The sequence below is a fragment of the Aspergillus pseudoviridinutans genome (genome assembly GCF_018340605.1).
Source record: "Aspergillus pseudoviridinutans IFM 55266 DNA, scaffold_10, whole genome shotgun sequence".
Lineage (NCBI taxonomy): Eukaryota > Fungi > Ascomycota > Eurotiomycetes > Eurotiales > Aspergillaceae > Aspergillus > Aspergillus pseudoviridinutans.
In genome coordinates this window covers 428,991-446,073 of record NW_025091290.1, presented here as the reverse complement: position 1 = coordinate 446,073, position 17,083 = coordinate 428,991, and the positions used below count along the sequence as shown (strand labels likewise).

Genomic DNA, 17,083 nt, shown 5'->3' with positions numbered 1-17,083 from the left:
CTAGCCCTAAGCAAGCGCCAGATCGCAGGCCATAGTATCACTTTACGGCCTTAAAGTGTAACGGGCCAGAGCCCGGCAGTGAAACCATGTGCCATGGCCTTCAATATCGCCTTAGGCAGAAAGGATTCGAGACAATTCCATCGCGAGATTGCATCGAAGGCGATACCGATCCTCTCCCTTTCCTCCGACAGGAGGGATTCCAAAGGATTCCGTCAGAGACGGCATTGATTCTCTTTCTTTTCTCTTCTTTTCCTCAAGATTGTCGTAAACAGTTCGTGGTCTAGCTTACATTGAATCAATTCTGCTACAGCCCTTCACAATCTACCCGTATACCGATCTACCCTTCTACCATCACGTCGCGTGCGCCTTGGGGCCGTTTCCCGCAGTCTACTAACCATCTGGTCAAGTAAGAGCGCGTTAGCGGGGCGCTGAAAACGGCTCTCATTGAACCCGTCCGCCTGCTGCTTTCCACTGCCTGCCCTACGCCGAAGTTCCACTGCCCCTTGCGGCCTAGCTCAATAGATCTGATCACCCACCATGCGTACACCCTGTTGCTGCAAAGATCATCGTTCCAAATTCATCAAGATTTTCCAACCGTTGATTTAGCCAGGGACTTGTAAGCTGAGGGCAGTGATTACACTGAATCATTGTCTTTTCAAAGTTGCCTATTTACTAGTGAGCAATTGCTGAGATTTAGCAAGTTATACAAAAGAGAAAATATAAACAAAGTTGACTTGTTACTGTTATGTTACCAGATACATCCTTCTGATATATATTCTATGCGTTGTTACAAATATAAATATCAATGGGAAAGTCAGATTCCCAAAAGATAGTGAAATGAATGTTATAGGGAAGAGGTAACAATATTGACCTTATGATATACTTTATGTATTTACTGTGAAAACACCCGCAAAAATTAGTTAAGTAGTCTGCTTATTAAAGGCTCATGTTGATCACTATTATCAGGAAGTAGTATGGACTCTATCTTAGGACATAAGTCATATAGCTACCTTGGTAATATGGTTTCCATGTGGTGTTTTTCTTTGCGCTATCAACTTATAGTAAGGTGCTGTGCTACGGGACTTAGATTTGTCTAATTTAGATACTGACGATCGAAAACCCGGTCTTCGAAAGAACATATATTGAATTGTTCTCGGACTATTTCAAAACCAAATGAGTGGGTCTGTACAGATACTGCGTAGTGTTCATAAACTCCTCCATGACGAAAGACATATCCGGCTGCAGCACGTGTGGGGTGCCCTGAGCTTTATCCATCTGGGTCCAGCTGCTAGAACTCAAGAAAAGTCTGGCCAACTAAAGCTGGACAGTGAGACAGTTTAAGAGGCCCTGTGGCAAAGTGGTGAGTGCTAAGCGCTGGAAACTTACGTAACTTACAATTCCGTTTGTCTCGCAGCAGGCGGCCTGGTTGTTGCAGCTTCCAACAAGAGCTGACATGGTATTAGTGAGTACACACGGTCCAGCAGCAGATGTAACACTTACGCAGACAAAGTGCACGGAGCACGTTAAGATTCAGAATGTCGTCAGTGAGGCCAGTGCAGCACTTGTTGGCTTGCTGGGGGCTGCTGTCGTTGGATCTCCAGCTGGGGTTGCGCTCACAACAGCGAGTGTGGCAGCAATAGCAATGGTAGACAGGAACTGCATGTTCGAAGATGGGCTTTCTTAGCTGATGGGCAAGGAGGTTGCGTGTTGTATGCAGGAAAGATGAGATTTCTCTTGTTGAGAGAAGAACGGCAGGCTGATGAAGGTTGATGAGAGATTTATAGCTCGCTCAGCTCGATTTTCATTAATCAATGGCTCGTGACTCCGGGACGTGTGCAGGTGAATGATTGATGTTCCAGCCAGTAAGAGACGGAGAGGAGTGAGAAGTAGAGAATCGGCGTCGTGATAACGATTCTCGCCACGGCCTTCAGCCAGTCCCGTAGAAGGAAGGCTATCCATGCAGGAGTCATACTACCTGGTAAGGCCTTGAGCAGTCTGGTTACACATTGTTCATATCAGATTATTAACGCTGCGGAAGCGGATGTCGTGGATGTCATGGATGACATGGAGTTTGACATGGAAGCCGCGATTGACAGGGTAATTGCTGTGCTTCGCGAAGTTGTCCTAGAAGGCGCTTATCTGCACGGCGACGCAGGCGATACCGGCCTAATCGGCGCTGTTGGTCAGGCCGTCAATGTCTATCAGCGATCCCTCAATATTTGCGCCAGGCCACGCAGGCCGGGCAGGAAGAGATAGGCGCCGCCACGCACGGTGACGAATTGCGGGAGGCCGCTGATCGCACGGGGACAGGCGCCGGTATCGGTGTAGCTGAAGGCATCGCTCGGCTGCGCGCCGGCGAGTGGCAGACGGTTGCCGAGCAGCGGGTCCTGCTCGGCGGCGAGGCCGGCGAATTTCGGGCTGGCGGCCCAGGCGCCCTGGACGAATTCGAACTGGCGGGCGAGATTGGCGTTGAGGCAGAGGAAATGCAGGCCGGTTTCCTGGTCGGCGCCCGTACCCTGCATCGCGGCCTGCGGCACGATCACCGGGCCGTAGGGGCGGCCGCGGCGTAACAGGCGGTGGAAGCGGGCGGAGGCGACGGCATCGTGCATCGCGGTGCCGCTGAAGCCGACCGAGGAGATGAGATCGCGTAGGAAGCCGTGGTGCCCCTGCGGGTCGTCGCTGCTCCGCGGATTGAGGCGGCGGATATGCGCGCCGATCGGGCAGATGCGGCCATCGGGATCTGCGGCGAAATGGAAGGCATTGCGCGGATCGACGGTGCCCATGATCGTGGCGGATTCGAGCCCGGGTAGGGGAGCGCCGTCGAGTTCACGGCCGACCATGCGTTCGGCCAGCGCGATGGCGCCGTCGCCGGCTTGACGCACCAACCATTGCCAGAAGCCGGCGACATCCTGCGCTAGCTGGCGGTAGACCAGATAGGAGCCGTTGCGGCCCAGCTCGTCGGCCTGCGGGTAATCGCCGATGAAGCCGTATTCGTTAGGATAGCCGAGCAGTAACTCGCCCATCGCCAGCAGATTGCGATAATCGCGGTCGCGGGCGCCGCCGGGGGTGAGCGTGCCGCCCCAATCGTAGTCGGGCTGCGAGACGCCATCGGCAAAGCCGAAAGGTTCGCGGCCGAGCGGGGTGGTGGTGGTCGCGGTATGGCCGCTGACGACCGCGCAGCCGGCGGCCTGGGCGGCGCTGCATGTAGCCTGCGCCAGGCTGTCGATCGCGGGGTTTAGGGCAAGCAGGAGCAGCAGGATATGCGGCTCTTGTTCACCGACGCCCCAGTGCCAGTGGGCGGGGGCATTGGCGCCTTCGTCTCCCAGCTGATGCGAGCGGCGTTCGTCACCGGCCATGCCGTCGATGAATTGCGGGTCGAAGCCGGCTCCGGGGGTGACCTCGGTGCCCAGCGCGCGCAGGCCGGCGGCGGTGAAGGCGATCTGGCAAACTTGCGGCAGATGCTGCGCGCGGGCTTGTGCCACCGAGGCGATCTCGAGGGTGCGCAGCCAGGGTTTGGCGAGGACGGGATTTTCGATGCGCAGCAGCAGGTAGCAAGCGCCGGTGAGCGATCTGAAGCCGCGATCAGCTAGTGCCTGAATGTCGGCGGCTTCGTCGTCGGCAGCCATTCTCATATCTCCGCGATCCAGGCTTTTAGCGCGGAGCCGGTCAGGTTTGCAGTGAGCCCTTGGCGGATGCGGGCGTTGCGGGCGAAATCGTACGTGGTGAGGCCGGGTATGGCTTTGTACCAGACTTGCGTTGGGATCTGGTGGTGGAACAGGTAGCGCTTGAAATCCTGCTCGTGGCGGGCGCCGTCGAAGATCAGCCAGTTGGTTTGCGGGTAGCCGAGGCCGTTCGAGAAGGAGAGGTTGAGCCCGAAGGCAACCTTGTTGATAAAATCGTCGTTATAGGCCTCGCGGCTGCCGTCGTAATTGCTGGCGAAGCACAGCCGCCGCTTGTCGTCGAGGAAGGTCCAGCTGGCGAAATGGATGGTGTTGACGCGACCTAGCCGACCGGTGTTGAAGAGGTGGCGGCCGCTCCAGTTGATGACCCAGAGGACGGCGACGGTCAGCCAGCGGCGGAAAAGGCCGGGTTTGAGCGAGCCGATCGCGCTGTATTGGTTAGTAACGTCACGGTCCTCAATCGAGGACAGCAGCTTGTTGCGCGCAATCGAGGGAACCGGGGCGAGCACGGGATCATGGGTTTCGCGCCAGCGCAGCAGGAGGATGAGGAATGGCAGGGCGGGGATGAGGAGCGGTGACAGCAGCAGCGCATATAGTGGCAGCAGCAGGAAATCGCCGGTTTGCGCTAGTCTCTGGGCGAAGGTGGGGACGGGGAGCGGGGTAAGTGGTACGCTGCGCGCGGCGATGAGCAAGATATCACGCAATTGTTCGGGCGAGGCTTCGGGATGGGCGAGACGGGTTTGGCGGAGCGCAGCGTGGAGCGTAGCTTCTTCGCGGACTTGGATCATGCTGCGGCCCGGCCAATTGGCATAGGTCGCGGCGGAGACGATGCGGTAAGCGTGGAGCCAGGCGAGCAGATCCGTGTGGGCGTCGAAATCGCTGCAGTGGCTGAAGATTTGTTGCAGGCCGGGGGCGGCGAGATCGACGAGGGTGCGCAGCAGATCGTCTGCAGGGCCGTCGCAATCCGCGATGAAGGCGAGGCGCAGCGGCTCGGTGGCTGGCAATTGCGGGGCGATTTGGGGCCGATCGGGCAGCGAGTGGTCGTCGAGGATGACGAAGCGGGCGACGTGGATCGTGGGGATGCGGCCGAAGGGCAGCAGAGCATTGGCAGGGTCAGCCGTTCCCGGCGCGGCGTTCATAGTTTCGAGCAAGGAGGCCAGCGCTTCCGCCGCGCCGGTGCGCACCGGCGCGGCGATGAAGATATGGGACTGGCCTGCCATGGCTGAGATGGAAATTGGGCGCGATCGGGCAGATTTGGTCGCGGATGCGCGAGGTGAGGATCGAGGGTTTGGAATAGTCGAGTACGATGCACGGCTTCGGGTCGAAACAGCTGGTGCTTTTATAGGCTTTCGCGACAATCACCGAACGGCAGGATGTGGTTGAGCAGGAAGCCGCACGCGGCATCAGACCCAATTATCTGACTTCACTCACTAATTATGTAAGATCCGTGATTGGCTAATTCAAAAGCCCATCGTGTGATTGTATTGGAAATTCATCCTCCGTATTATTTACATGACCTTCGTGTATGCCCAACTTTACCACTTGCAGTGCATTTGAAAGGTGCCCTCTTCCGCTTCTTTATACGCTCGCTGTCATCTTCCTGCTCCAATTAATCCCACTTCCGTTTCTTAGGCTTTGGCAAAGAAATCAAAGGCTCTAAAAGAGGAAGATAATCTAGTTCCATTCCAGAAAGTCCTGTTCGCCAGAAGGGGTGGATATCTGTCAATGGGATAGCTTTATTGCTCTCGAATAAATTGCAATCCGATGTGCACAAGCAAGACCCATCGTCCTTGTAATTAAGTACCATGTCCCTCACAAGAGTGATATCTGACTTTAAAGGTAAGCTAGGTGTCATAGTCTTAAAAATTCCAGAGACATAGATGACACTCAGGTGATTTTCATAGGGCCTATAGATCTCTAGCTGAAGTATGTCAGAGGAAAATGTAGTCAAGTTATCTCCCGCTGAAGTTGATAAACCCATGGCTATATGTACCTTAGGCAAGTTAATTTTAGAGCCTGTCATTCTGAAAAGGACATAGTCACTTTGCTTATTATTTTCTTAAATTTACTCAATGAGAGTGAATTAATATCTGATATACTCCAAGGGGATGTTGAAGAGAATGGTTTCGAAGCTGTTATACTCGAAGGACTTGATGATGAGGTTGCCGAATGTACTGATGCCTCCACTTGGGATTCTGCAATAGTTAGCACGAGTCACTCCGGGGATCGACAAAACCAGCACCACGTATTGAGATCGTAGAACGTCTCCAAGACGTGGTCCCATCGCCATTCCCGCGAAATGATCCCCATCTGGTTGGCGCAGTCGCTCCACAGCAATCACTTTCTCACGGTCGCTGAGATATTTTGCTTCCATGGGCGAGTCGGGCATGAAGATGAAAACGAGGAAAGAGTAGGCGACTGTCACGAGACCACAGAACATGAAGATGATCTACCCATTAGTCTCGATCTCTCCACTAGGGAGCGGGGCGGTTCCTGGTAAGAGAATAGACTGTCGCTATGGATATGCCCTAGTCCGTAGGTGAACAAGCTGCCGATAATAAAGGTCACGCCGTTCATTCCGTTCCAAAAGGCCGTCCGGAGTGTCTGCTCGCCTCGCCTCCACCACATTTGCGTCACGGCCACACATGACGGTGCTAAAACCGTCAACATGGCACCGGAATTGGTTGAAGGACATACCGATCATGGCTTCAAACGCGCCCAGAGTGAATCTCAATCCTAGCAAACTGGGAAAATCCGTGCAAGCCGCCATGATGGCGAGTGAGCTTCCCCAGAGAAACACCGCCGACGCGATCAGCTTCCCCGTGGGCAATTTGACCAAGAGCAAGGCGGCAATAGGTTGCATGACCAGCTGGGCCAGGTACAAAATCGACCCCAGCCAAGAATACTGCTTGCCGTGGAGGTTCGCATCTTCCACGATGCCGAAGATGGAAACATACGAGAGCGACGATTTGTCGAGCTGCTGAAAGAAGTATGCTGCTAACAGCAAAGGGAGGACCCGCCGGTCGATCCGTCTCAGGACGGCTTTTTCCTCCTCTACTGTAAAGGTTCTGTCTTCATTTACGGTGGCCAGGAACTGGGCCGCTTTCTCCTTGATGGGTTCATTGCGAGTGGTTTGAATCGGAGTGATATGGTCTTCCTGTGCCGTTTGTTGTTCTTGCTTGCTCCTGTTGCATTCCAGTAATCATTCCGCCTTATACTGGCGGTGCCAAGAGCTACTTCATGTCTGTATACTTCTTGGCGATCTACATTTACCCCAGACTGTGAGATCCCCCGCAATTTAGGTTATTCTGATTCATGGAAAATCCGTTCAGGCTAAACGTCGTCCCTTGGTTGTGCTGTGCGGGGTGATGATCTCGGGGTATCTCATCCCGAGCTTATATACATCCTCTTCCCTCTTCTTTTGAATCGCGTCTCACGAATCGATCAGACAAAACAAACGAATTGAACCAGACAAAAGAAAAGACATGAAGAAATACGCCCTTATCGGCACCGGCGGCCGCGCCATTTTCTTCTACACGGCCATCGTGCGCGATTTTCCCAACACCGCGCAACTGGGGGCCTTTTGCGATACCAACACCACCCGCATGGCATACGCCAACAGTCGGCTGGAGGCACTCGGACACGTACCAGTCCCAACCTACCTCGCCAGCGACTTCGACAAGATGATCGCAGACAACAAGCCGGACGAGATCATCGTGACGACCATCGACCGCACGCACCACCAGTACATCATCCGCGCGCTCGAGCTTGGCTGCAACGTCATTACCGAGAAGCCCATGACGATCGACGCGCCCCGCTGCCTAGCCATCATCGACGCCGTGAATCGCACGCAGCGCCAGGTTCGAGTGACATTCAACTACCGGTACGCGCCGCACAACAGCAAGATCGCGGCGCTGCTGGCCTCGGACGCGATCGGGCAGGTCCACTCCGTGCACTTTGAGTGGATGCTCAACACGTCGCATGGCGCCGATTATTTTCGGCGGTGGCATCGCGACAAGCGCAACAGCGGCGGGTTACTGGTGCACAAGTCGACGCATCACTTCGATCTGGTGAACTTCTGGCTGCGGACGAGGCCGGAGACCGTCGTCGCGATGGGGGATTTGCGCTTCTACGGGAAGGAGAACGCAGAGCGCCGGGGCGAGACGCGGTTCTATGCCCGGGCGAGAGGCAGCGAGGTGGGTAGGTCGGACCCGTTTGCGCTCGATCTGGAAGGTAATGCGCAGCTGAAGGCGCTGTATGCGGATGCCGAGCACGAGGATGGGTATTATCGGGACCAGAGCGTGTTTGGTGATGGGATCAGTATTGAGGATACGATGGGGGTGATGGTGCGGTATGAGAGTGGCGCGGTCCTGACGTATAGCCTGACGGCGTATGCACCTTGGGAAGGGTTCCGGGTGATGTTCAACGGGAGCATGGGCAGGCTGGAGGTGGAAGTGGTGGAGCAGTCATATGTCAATTCAGGTGGGGAGCAGGCATTGGAGGGTGCGTTGGAGAGTATGACCATTCTCCTGCGGCCCATGTTCGGCAAGCCTGTCGAGATTGAAGTTCCGACGGGTCAGGGAGGACATGGTGGGGGAGATCCTCAGCTGCTGAAGGACTTGTTTGGTGGTGAGGCTATAGAGGATCCGTTGAAACGGGCTGCGACGCATGTCGACGGTGCATGGTCGATTGCCACGGGTATTGCTGCGAATGAGTCGATGCGCCGAGGCCAAGTTGTGCGTGTTGATGAAGTAATGAAGCTGCCAATCATCTAGAGAATTACTATGTTACAGGTTCTTTTATCGATTTAGATTGTATTGGTTGGTTGCTCACTATACTTMCATCGCCGTACCTTTGTAGCTCTACAAGCCCGACAAGCATCGATACAAAAGATGCCATTAGGACATGGGCGTAGGGGTAATTCCTGTGTTAAGTCGCGACAAACAAGGGATGATCACGTCTGATCGGAATATTCCCAACCTGCTTGAGGGATAGTTGATCACGCTCTCTCCACATTCCTGGCTGACGACAGTGAGGCAAGGGAGACGATGCAGTCAAATCTCCGACTCCTCTGCCTTTCAGCATGTTCGTCTGTTCCATGCTCAGAATCAACCAACAGTCACGACGCGTAACTTCATCTTTCCCAAGATTCAATAGTATTGCAGGAAGATGAGGAAATCTCCAGCACCGTAGGGCTTATGACCTCACATTATACCAAATGGTGTGACTCCTGGACGAGTCCAAATATAGTAAAGGTTATCTCAGGAATCCAGAGAATGAGCCTCCATTGGCAGGGACGTCAATCAAGGGAGGAGCTTAGGAAGAGCTCACCTGCTATGACGAAGGTCTGCCCGAAGCAATGATGAAATAAATGTCCGCTCCTCATGGCCTTCTTTTCTCCTCCATCTCTCAGTGACACCATGTCTCAGATCGTGGAATCCAAAGAACTTTGCGTGGCGCCCTCCGCCATCGACGAGGGTCTGTTTCAACAGCAGCTAGACCTCCAAGGTCTCAAGCTCACCCCAGATGGATTCGTGCATTGGAAACCGGGCAACAGGCGACACCCCCGCAACTGGTCGAAGCTGCGAAAGGCTCACGATGTAACGGTCATTTTGTTGCTGGAGATGTTTACGTATGTTGCTCTTCTCATGTCTTGGGCGAAGCTGACAATCACAGGACGTTGGTCAGTGCAGCAGGAGTAGGTCAATCGACTGATGGTGTGAGCATCGCTGACCTGATAGTCTGCCGCGGCCAATGCCTCACACGAGGAATTCAACATTAGCAAGACCCTGTCGATTTTTCTCTTTGTGCCAATGTACGTKACCCGTCATTAACTCGGGCCCAACTGACAATTTAGGTACCTCATCGGCCAAGGAATCGGCAGCATCGTCTTTCCTCCGTACTCGGAAGCCTTTGGTCGCAAGAAACTGTATATAGTCAGTACAGCGATGTACAGTGTGTCGTGCATTATAATCGCTATTGTCCCGTCCGTTACCGGAGTGGTGGTTGGACGTCTGCTCAGCGGATTCTTGTCGGCGATTCCCACCAACGTGGTGGCTGGAAGCATCGAAGATATGTTCAACGCAAAAGACCGGATATGGTTCTTGTCACTGTGGATGATGCTAGCTCCGTGGGGTCTAGCATTGGGACCGATCTACAGCACATACATCATTTACGCACTAGATTGGTATGTTTACCCCGGTGGCTCATGGCAGTACTGACTGCGTCCAGGAGATGGGTGTTCTATGTGGCAGCCATTGTCACCGGCTTCATCGCGTGTCTCCTGCTGGGCATCCGTGAATCTCGACCTCCACTCCTCCTCGACCACGAAGTCCGCCATCTGTGCCAGGCCCTCGGCAAGGAGACCCCGATCGTGGTGCAAAGTCTCAACCCAGACCGCATCCCTGACCTGCGCACTTTCTTCACCATGGCCCTCTTCCGGCCCATCTACCTCTTCTTCACCGAACCCATTATCTTCCTGGTATCCATTATCAGCGCCATCCCCTTCACCCTCATCTACATGTTCACCGAGGCCCTTCCCCCAGTCTACCAATCCTTTGGCATGACCCCCACCCACTCGTGTCTCCCCTTCCTTGGCCTCGGCTTCGGCTGCTTGCTTGGCATGCTCACCCGCATCCATGACTACAAACTCATCGTCTCCCACCACCGCCAGCGCCTCCCCCTCCGCCCCGAAGACAAGCTCCTTGGCTTCATGATCGGCGCCCCCGTCTTTGCCCTCGGCCTATGGCTCTTCGCTTGGACCATTCCCCCCGCCATCACAACAGTCCACTGGATGGTCCCCACCGTCGCCCTCGTGGCCATAGGCTACGCAGCAACCGAGTTCGGCTCCGTCCTGACAGGTTACCTGGCAGATAGCTACCTCAGCTACGCAGCCAGCGGGTTCGCCGCGCAGACGATCCTGCGGACAAGCCTGAGCGCTGCGTTTCCGCTGTTTGCGCCGGCTATGTTTGGCTCGCTGGGGGCGAACGTCGCGGTCAGTGTGTTGGCGGCAATTGCCACGGTGTTTTGTCTTGTGCCGCCGTTGTTTGCGCGATTCGGCGAGCGGATTCGTGCGAAGAGTCGGTTTGCAAGATATAGCTTGGATGTGTATAATCGGATTACGGTTGATGAGGAGGGGTTCTAGTCCGGTGTATCTACGGTGTAATCGGTGATTGTTGTCTATACTGAGTAGTGGTCAGTGAAATAGGGAGGTATATGGATAAATCAAATAAGGTCTGTGCGCATGAGTTGGGCCATACCCAAAGTTCTATCCCAAATAGTGGTAGTGAGTCTATCCTGCTAGCTAGGCAATCCCCTTCGCCAGGCTGCCTGGCCACTGCACCATTTCAGCCCTTCGTTCCGCCCATTTCCCAGACAGCTTTCGCCAGCCCATCCATGCTGAAGAGAACAACGATGGGGCATTCTCTCCTTGGGCAAGTACGCCCTCCTCCGTCAATATCCGCTGCCGTTCCTCCCACGCTGGCCGGTGATACTCCACGATGGCAGATCCCGCCAACGCCAGGATCACAGCTACCCATGGACCCCATTGTCCCACAGCGTACGGTGGTTCGCTGGTAGGTATCTCCTTGCCGATATGGATGAAAACCTCGTTCAAGACGATGACGACCACACAGGCGATGGCCAACAGATCGGTCATCAAGCCCGGCCGGGCGCGCTTCTGACCCCGAGCCAACTTCTTCTGCACCATCGATCGCATCTGTTTTGCGTAGCGGCGCTGTTTCGGGAAGAGGTCACTTCTTGCGAGGGTCTTGTTTGCTGAACGGAGTGTTCGTTCCAACTCATCCTTCGTGTAGTAGCGGGGAGTCAGGAGAAGACGGTAGAGGGACACCACGGCCCCGAGGAATACCGAGAGGCACATTGAGGCTGCTAATAATTTGAATCTCTGAACCGATACCGTACCTGCCGGTAAAATGAGAATGTCGCTCGGGTTTCGAAATGCTTGTCGTGTCTGGAAGCAGGCGTACGTGCAGTTGAACCGCATCAGGTCTAATTGGGCCGTGCTTGTCAGCAGTATGGGTTCTGTTATGTTGGTCGCATCACTTGGTATAGATGTACATCTCTCCTCGCTGGGATAGTCCCTCAACATCGCGACAACGGCACAGATTGTCCCAACCACCATCAGTAACCCCCAGTATTGAAATACCGGCCGAGCAGGGGATTCGCGCAGGAGCTCAGAACCATGGAAGAATACCGTCACGACTAAGCTTCCCACGCTGACGATGGCAAAGATCCCAAGGCAATCCAGGTCTAGCAAAGAATTGCGCGATATGCCCGCGAGGATGGTTGCATGGACGGCGGCCGATCCGGCGTAGGTCATGGCTGCACCAAGCGCACCGACCACCAACCATGGCGTCTTGCGACTGACGATGGAGAAGAGAAGGAGGCAATAGTAGAGAGCTCGCTGAAGAAGAGCATATTGCCCGCTGATTGGGTAGACGCATTCGACCCGTCCCTCGTCAAGGGTTGCATTGTACCAAAGGAGACTACTCGCTGATGCTGCGGGGATGTTCGTGAGGAGCAATGACACCAAAAGAGCTGGTGGAGACATGTCGGGGAGTGCTTATTTAGCAACTGATTTCTGCTAATGGACGGTAATCCTCAAGTCGTGGTTATATGCTGTTGGGGAGCTGAACTCAGCCACACTTTGCTTTTTCGTTATCTGGGTTTCTATTCGATGCCTCGTCTTGCTGTGATACCTTCTACGAGCCGAGCCTTGCCGTATTATCCAATGAGCTGCTTTGAGACAGAACTACATTGAAATTATCATGAAATAAGACATTGTGCCACTGCGACGACTTATGTCCAGGCAAATATGCGATATCAAAAAGAATAACGTCGTGTTTGGGAACCTTATACAGAACCACTATTTCGAACTATAACACGTCAACTCGGGCAGACGACGTTCGCTTTCATAGATGGTATCTGGACGGACGTCGTCACAAGCCAAGAGCAGCCTGAAATTTTCATGCCTCCATTACTAGCATGCGAATGGGGAGTTACACCCCAGGAGTCTGGGGCATGTACTTCAATAATATGTCAATGGACGCAAACGGGCGTGCTGCACTTAACAGAGCTTCATGGTCAGATACTGATATCAGACTCCTAAAACCGATCCTCTCGATCTTGACCACCCTAGATGCGATAAAGACAGACTGAGATACGGGGTCCCCGGGACATGGCCAATACCCGCCCATGGGTTCTTGGCGGGTACCCACGGATTACCCAATTTACCCAAAGTAGTGGTCCGTGTGATGCCTGAACTAGCAGAAATCTATTTAACCGCCATCGGTGACACCCGTTTGCCAACATCCAACATCCCATCCCACAATTAGTATCCAATTTCCGCCCTTGCAGGAGATTTGTCCCTTTTTTCTTCCCTAGCTATTAGCATCAAATGTCGAACATGGAGGATCCAATCTTGGCGGCTGCAGACTTGTTCCTATTGGTGAGTTACAATGGAATTGTCTAGCGAACCGTGCACTCACTTCCCTTAGGAACGATGGCAAGAGGATTCTCCCCTCTCTCCCGACGCCCAGCGGGAGCAGATTTTTGCCGAATTCGTGACCCTCGGGGTCGATGGGCAGCAGGTACTAACTCATTCTTCCTTTCTCCACCTACAACCCCTCTTCCTCTCCTCTCGGCAGCTAGATGGACTCCGACGCACTAACAGATCACCGCTGAGGATCTAGCTATACAAAGACCAACGAAGACAGCGTGGTTTCTGCTGGTCGGCTTTGACCCCCAAGGAACGAGGGATACTGGAGTGTGTGCGCCAGCCAGTACTAGGACATATCTATGACTGGACGCCCTGGCTCTGCACATGCTATGATCCCTTAACAGATGCTGCATTCTCCAGGATAGTAGACGGGCTGGATAACTAGTATGCGGTGGAAGCAATCATTCTGGATGATCCCATACTATATGACTTTGGGGCTGACTGGCTCAAGATCTTCCTGCTCATCCCATACCTCCTAGAGTATTCAGGCTCTGCAGAATGATATCACAAGGACCTGCAGGAGGCGCTGCGGGAAGAGAGTAATAAGGATAAAGAAGGGGAGGACAATATTAAATGGGAGGATGAGGACTACCTCATGTACTACTGGTCTCTGGTAGTTGGACGGATCCATATTGTGGATAAGACTATGCTAGCCAGTGAAGGCCGGAATGCGGCAAGGTCTGTATTGTCTGGTATGATGCGTGTGGCTGGGTGGTGCGTTCATACTATGCAGAGGGTGGGCGAGGCAGCGAACATTACAGCTGTGGACAATCCCATCCTGGATGAACATCCATGCTGGCTCCACGGAAAGGTAGGTAAGGAGTTCAAATGGGGAGCCCCCTTGGGTCCACCATACGATCAGGAGAGGCAGACAGGTCGCTCTGAAACAGTTCGTTGATGATATTGCTAACCAAGTTGTGGAAGGTAAACTTATGTTCTCACTATCCGGCATCCTGTCACTGATGATAGTGTTTATTATACTAGTGAATCTTATCATGAAAAACACTGGGGAGTTAAAGGAAAGTTAAATGATATGTAAGCAGGTTAATAAGGAACTCTTAATCATGACTAAAGGCTTGAAGACCTGCAGACACTTTGTTAGGATAAAGACTGGCAGTATGTCAGCCAATCCCTGACTCTAACTGGTTATAAGGGCTCATTTAATCTACAGAAGGCAGCTTCGATCCTCCCACGCTGGCCTGTGATACTCCACGATGGCAGATCCCGCCAACGCCATGATCACAGCTACCCATGGAGCCCATTGTCCCACAGCGTACGGCGGTTCGCTGGTAGGTATCATCCAGGGTAAGGTTTATTTATGGTGTTGAATTCACTGATCTGTTTCATGTTGTGCATAGTGGTCAATGCCCGCGGTTTTTACTGCACCAAGAAACAAACACCTCCTAGCAACCGCAGTGCACTGGTCGAAGATTTTGGGCTGCTCAGTGGTATATGCCACTCGGTAGTGAGTCATGTTAGTCAGAAATCAGTTAGGAATCAGGTTGGGGCGAAAGCTGGTGTGTCTACAACGTACAAGTAGTTTCTAGGTGGTCTTCCAATACTTTCAAGGATGCTGCTTATTTGGACAAATCGTCTCGCCCTATGTGTTAATATTTAGCGATCTAGGTAAGTCAGGTGGGACACTAAATCTTGATACTTCGAAAAGACAACATCCTTGAAAGTGAATGACTTGCCCCCAGGAAACACATAATCCTGCACAAATGACAAGGGAATCTGCTTAGGCTCAAAGGCTTCCATGCGTACTTTGCCGCTGAGCTGTTCCCTTACCCACCCAACTGTACTCTGGCCGCTGAAGACAAGGTCGGGAAGATTCGTCTCGAAATCCTTCGATGCATCTATCAAGGGACCTGGTGCGCATTTAGCCTCCAGTTTGCCTCGATCGTTGACTGCTATTTCATAAGTGTCGGTGCGGCTGTGATCCACAATATCCGCCTTTCCCCAGCTGAATCCCCTCTTAGCTTCAAGTTTAAACACAAAATGATGAGTGAGAAGGATGGAATTCGAATTTCCCTTGAATTCAACATCCAGGGTGTATTGGGCCTGCACAGTAGCCCACAGGATACCTAGACCTTTTACTTCGTCGGTATGTTTGGGTGAGGACCATTCAATCCGAAGAACCTTTTCGCCCTCAGCTAGCATGGTAGGCTTGACATCCGCAGCCGTTTTGGAAAAATCCCATGACGCTTTCCAGTCGTGAAACACCGATTCTCTCCAAAACTTGAAGGTAGGCTTGATACAGTTCGGTAAGACTTGCGAGGCTAACTTGGAGCTGAGATATTCCGCAAGGCAGTCCCGCCTAACGGCAATCGTCCCGTGGTATTTGTCTAGCTCAGAAACTTCGACCCAGTTCCAGGTAAAGGGATTTCGTGGCGGAAGATGGTTGCCATTGGCAGCGCACAAGTAGTTAAGGGTGGCTACCATCTTTTGGTTTGGAGTTGGGTCTCCAACAGGCTCCCCATCTGGGCCAAGGTATGGGCTGAGATTATAACGGAAGTCGGTTATGTGCAAAGTCGATTCGGCGACTGGTTTGTCTTGGGCGGGTCCATTGATAGTGCAAGAAAGGAGTGGTTCTCCATTCTTCCGCATTTGATCAAAGTAGGAACCCAAAAAGGTCTCTTTCAACATGGTATACTCCGGACTCGGGTTGCGAATTCCCTCCAACTGACCACCCTCATCCATGAGCCCCGCATTTTCAAGATCTAACAAGAGTTGCTCGATCTTGAACTCCGTCATCGGTGCTTTCTTCTCCAACACCTCGAGCGCGTTCCGGACATCGGTGGGGACCTTGTCGGGGTTCTTCTTTGGATCCACCGTCTGTCTAGCTATATCCACCCTACTGCAGAAGATCCACGGCTTGTCCTTCTGCTGCGAGACATTGAGCCAGTAAGCTTTACCTCCAAAGCGGGTGCCCGCAATATACGACACCACTTGGAACTCTGCACACGGCATATAAAAATTGACAGCCTCATTGCTCAAGCCGATATCGACCAAATTTGGTAATTTTGATCGATCGCTCATCGGGGGGATACCCAGACGGGCACGCCAACCACGAATGAATCGAGCATCGTCCAGTTTCTTGATTCTTTCATCATTCAGATCGGTCTTGTCGGGAATCTCAAAGGGATTTGTGTTGTTGCTCTTGCTCAAAACCTCATCAAGGCTGACCTGAGTTTCTGTGCCATCTTTGTCCACGAAGCAGCAGCAGACTTCGGGCTGCTTGTTTGTAGCGAGATACCGCTTCATGACTGCATTGATGCTTTCTTGGGTGGTGGAAACAACAGCATCGTAGCCATATTGTTGAGCGGACAAGTGAGAGGAATTCGAACCGGACATGACGGCTTCCGTACTGGATTCTTCACGGGATGTGCAAATCTGATGATAAACTTCGAAGAAACTGTCCGACGGGAATCCATAGAGATTTCGCGCTCTTTTAAAACCAACCTCCACATCTGTTCAAGGTAAAGAGCATCTTGGATCGGAGCTCAGATTGTCAAGTCACGCCACGAACTTCGAAGGCACTTCAAAGGTCAGTCTCAAAACAGGGAGAATATGGCTTGGAGTGACGTGGACAGATCTTCGGAGGGGTATCATGCAGTATTCAGCTCCACCTCCACCGATCTGCAATAGAAATCTCTCTGAGCTCAGGTTGTTAAATCACGCCACAAAATTCGAAGGCACTTGAAAGGTCAGCCTCACAGCTGGGAGAATATGGATTGGAGTGACGTGGACAGATCTTCGGAGGAATATTATGCAGCCTTCAGCTCCCCCTCTATCGATCTGCAACATAAGCGAACCGACCGCAGGTGTCGACCTTGTTTTTAGGTGAATACTACGTAGAGAGAACCAGAAAGAGACTTGCAGTTGT

The 17,083-nt window shown here is 53.0% G+C and overlaps 8 protein-coding genes across 8 annotated transcripts; 3 read left to right on the top strand and 5 right to left on the bottom strand.

The window, feature by feature from the left end:
- Positions 1–2,201: 2,201 nt before the first annotated feature.
- On the bottom strand, positions 2,202–4,900 carry Asppvi_001923 (Dyp-type peroxidase; the record flags this gene model as incomplete). Its single annotated transcript, XM_043307456.1, has 2 exons — positions 2,202–3,648; positions 3,720–4,900. 2 exons carry the CDS (start codon positions 4,898–4,900, stop codon positions 2,202–2,204), a joined length of 2,628 nt encoding a protein of 875 aa, XP_043163391.1.
- An 863-nt stretch (positions 4,901–5,763) lies between these two features.
- On the bottom strand, positions 5,764–6,069 carry Asppvi_001922 (uncharacterized protein; the record flags this gene model as incomplete). Its single annotated transcript, XM_043307455.1, has 1 exon — positions 5,764–6,069. The coding sequence occupies one exon, from the start codon at positions 6,067–6,069 to the stop codon at positions 5,764–5,766; it is 306 nt and encodes a 101-aa protein (XP_043163390.1).
- Positions 6,070–6,195: 126 nt separating this feature from the next.
- On the bottom strand, positions 6,196–6,922 carry Asppvi_001921 (putative MFS transporter; the record flags this gene model as incomplete). The annotated part of the gene is made up of 2 exons (XM_043307454.1): positions 6,196–6,865; positions 6,918–6,922. 2 exons carry the CDS (start codon positions 6,920–6,922, stop codon positions 6,196–6,198), a joined length of 675 nt encoding a protein of 224 aa, XP_043163389.1.
- A 243-nt stretch (positions 6,923–7,165) lies between these two features.
- Positions 7,166–8,455, top strand: Asppvi_001920 (Gfo/Idh/MocA family protein; the record flags this gene model as incomplete). Its single annotated transcript, XM_043307453.1, has 1 exon — positions 7,166–8,455. One exon carries the CDS (start codon positions 7,166–7,168, stop codon positions 8,453–8,455), a length of 1,290 nt encoding a protein of 429 aa, XP_043163388.1.
- A 645-nt stretch (positions 8,456–9,100) lies between these two features.
- Positions 9,101–10,824, top strand: Asppvi_001919 (putative MFS multidrug transporter; the record flags this gene model as incomplete). Its single annotated transcript, XM_043307452.1, has 5 exons — positions 9,101–9,312; positions 9,357–9,378; positions 9,422–9,495; positions 9,538–9,867; positions 9,912–10,824. The coding sequence occupies 5 exons, from the start codon at positions 9,101–9,103 to the stop codon at positions 10,822–10,824; spliced, it is 1,551 nt and encodes a 516-aa protein (XP_043163387.1).
- A 159-nt stretch (positions 10,825–10,983) lies between these two features.
- Positions 10,984–12,249, bottom strand: Asppvi_001918 (uncharacterized protein; the record flags this gene model as incomplete). The annotated part of the gene is made up of 1 exon (XM_043307451.1): positions 10,984–12,249. One exon carries the CDS (start codon positions 12,247–12,249, stop codon positions 10,984–10,986), a length of 1,266 nt encoding a protein of 421 aa, XP_043163386.1.
- Positions 12,250–13,104: 855 nt separating this feature from the next.
- Asppvi_001917 (uncharacterized protein) lies at positions 13,105–14,095 on the top strand (the record flags this gene model as incomplete). Its single annotated transcript, XM_043307450.1, has 3 exons — positions 13,105–13,146; positions 13,196–13,288; positions 13,709–14,095. 3 exons carry the CDS (start codon positions 13,105–13,107, stop codon positions 14,093–14,095), a joined length of 522 nt encoding a protein of 173 aa, XP_043163385.1.
- A 716-nt stretch (positions 14,096–14,811) lies between these two features.
- Asppvi_001916 (uncharacterized protein) lies at positions 14,812–16,551 on the bottom strand (the record flags this gene model as incomplete). The annotated part of the gene is made up of 1 exon (XM_043307449.1): positions 14,812–16,551. One exon carries the CDS (start codon positions 16,549–16,551, stop codon positions 14,812–14,814), a length of 1,740 nt encoding a protein of 579 aa, XP_043163384.1.
- Between the last annotated feature and the right edge of the window lie 532 nt (positions 16,552–17,083).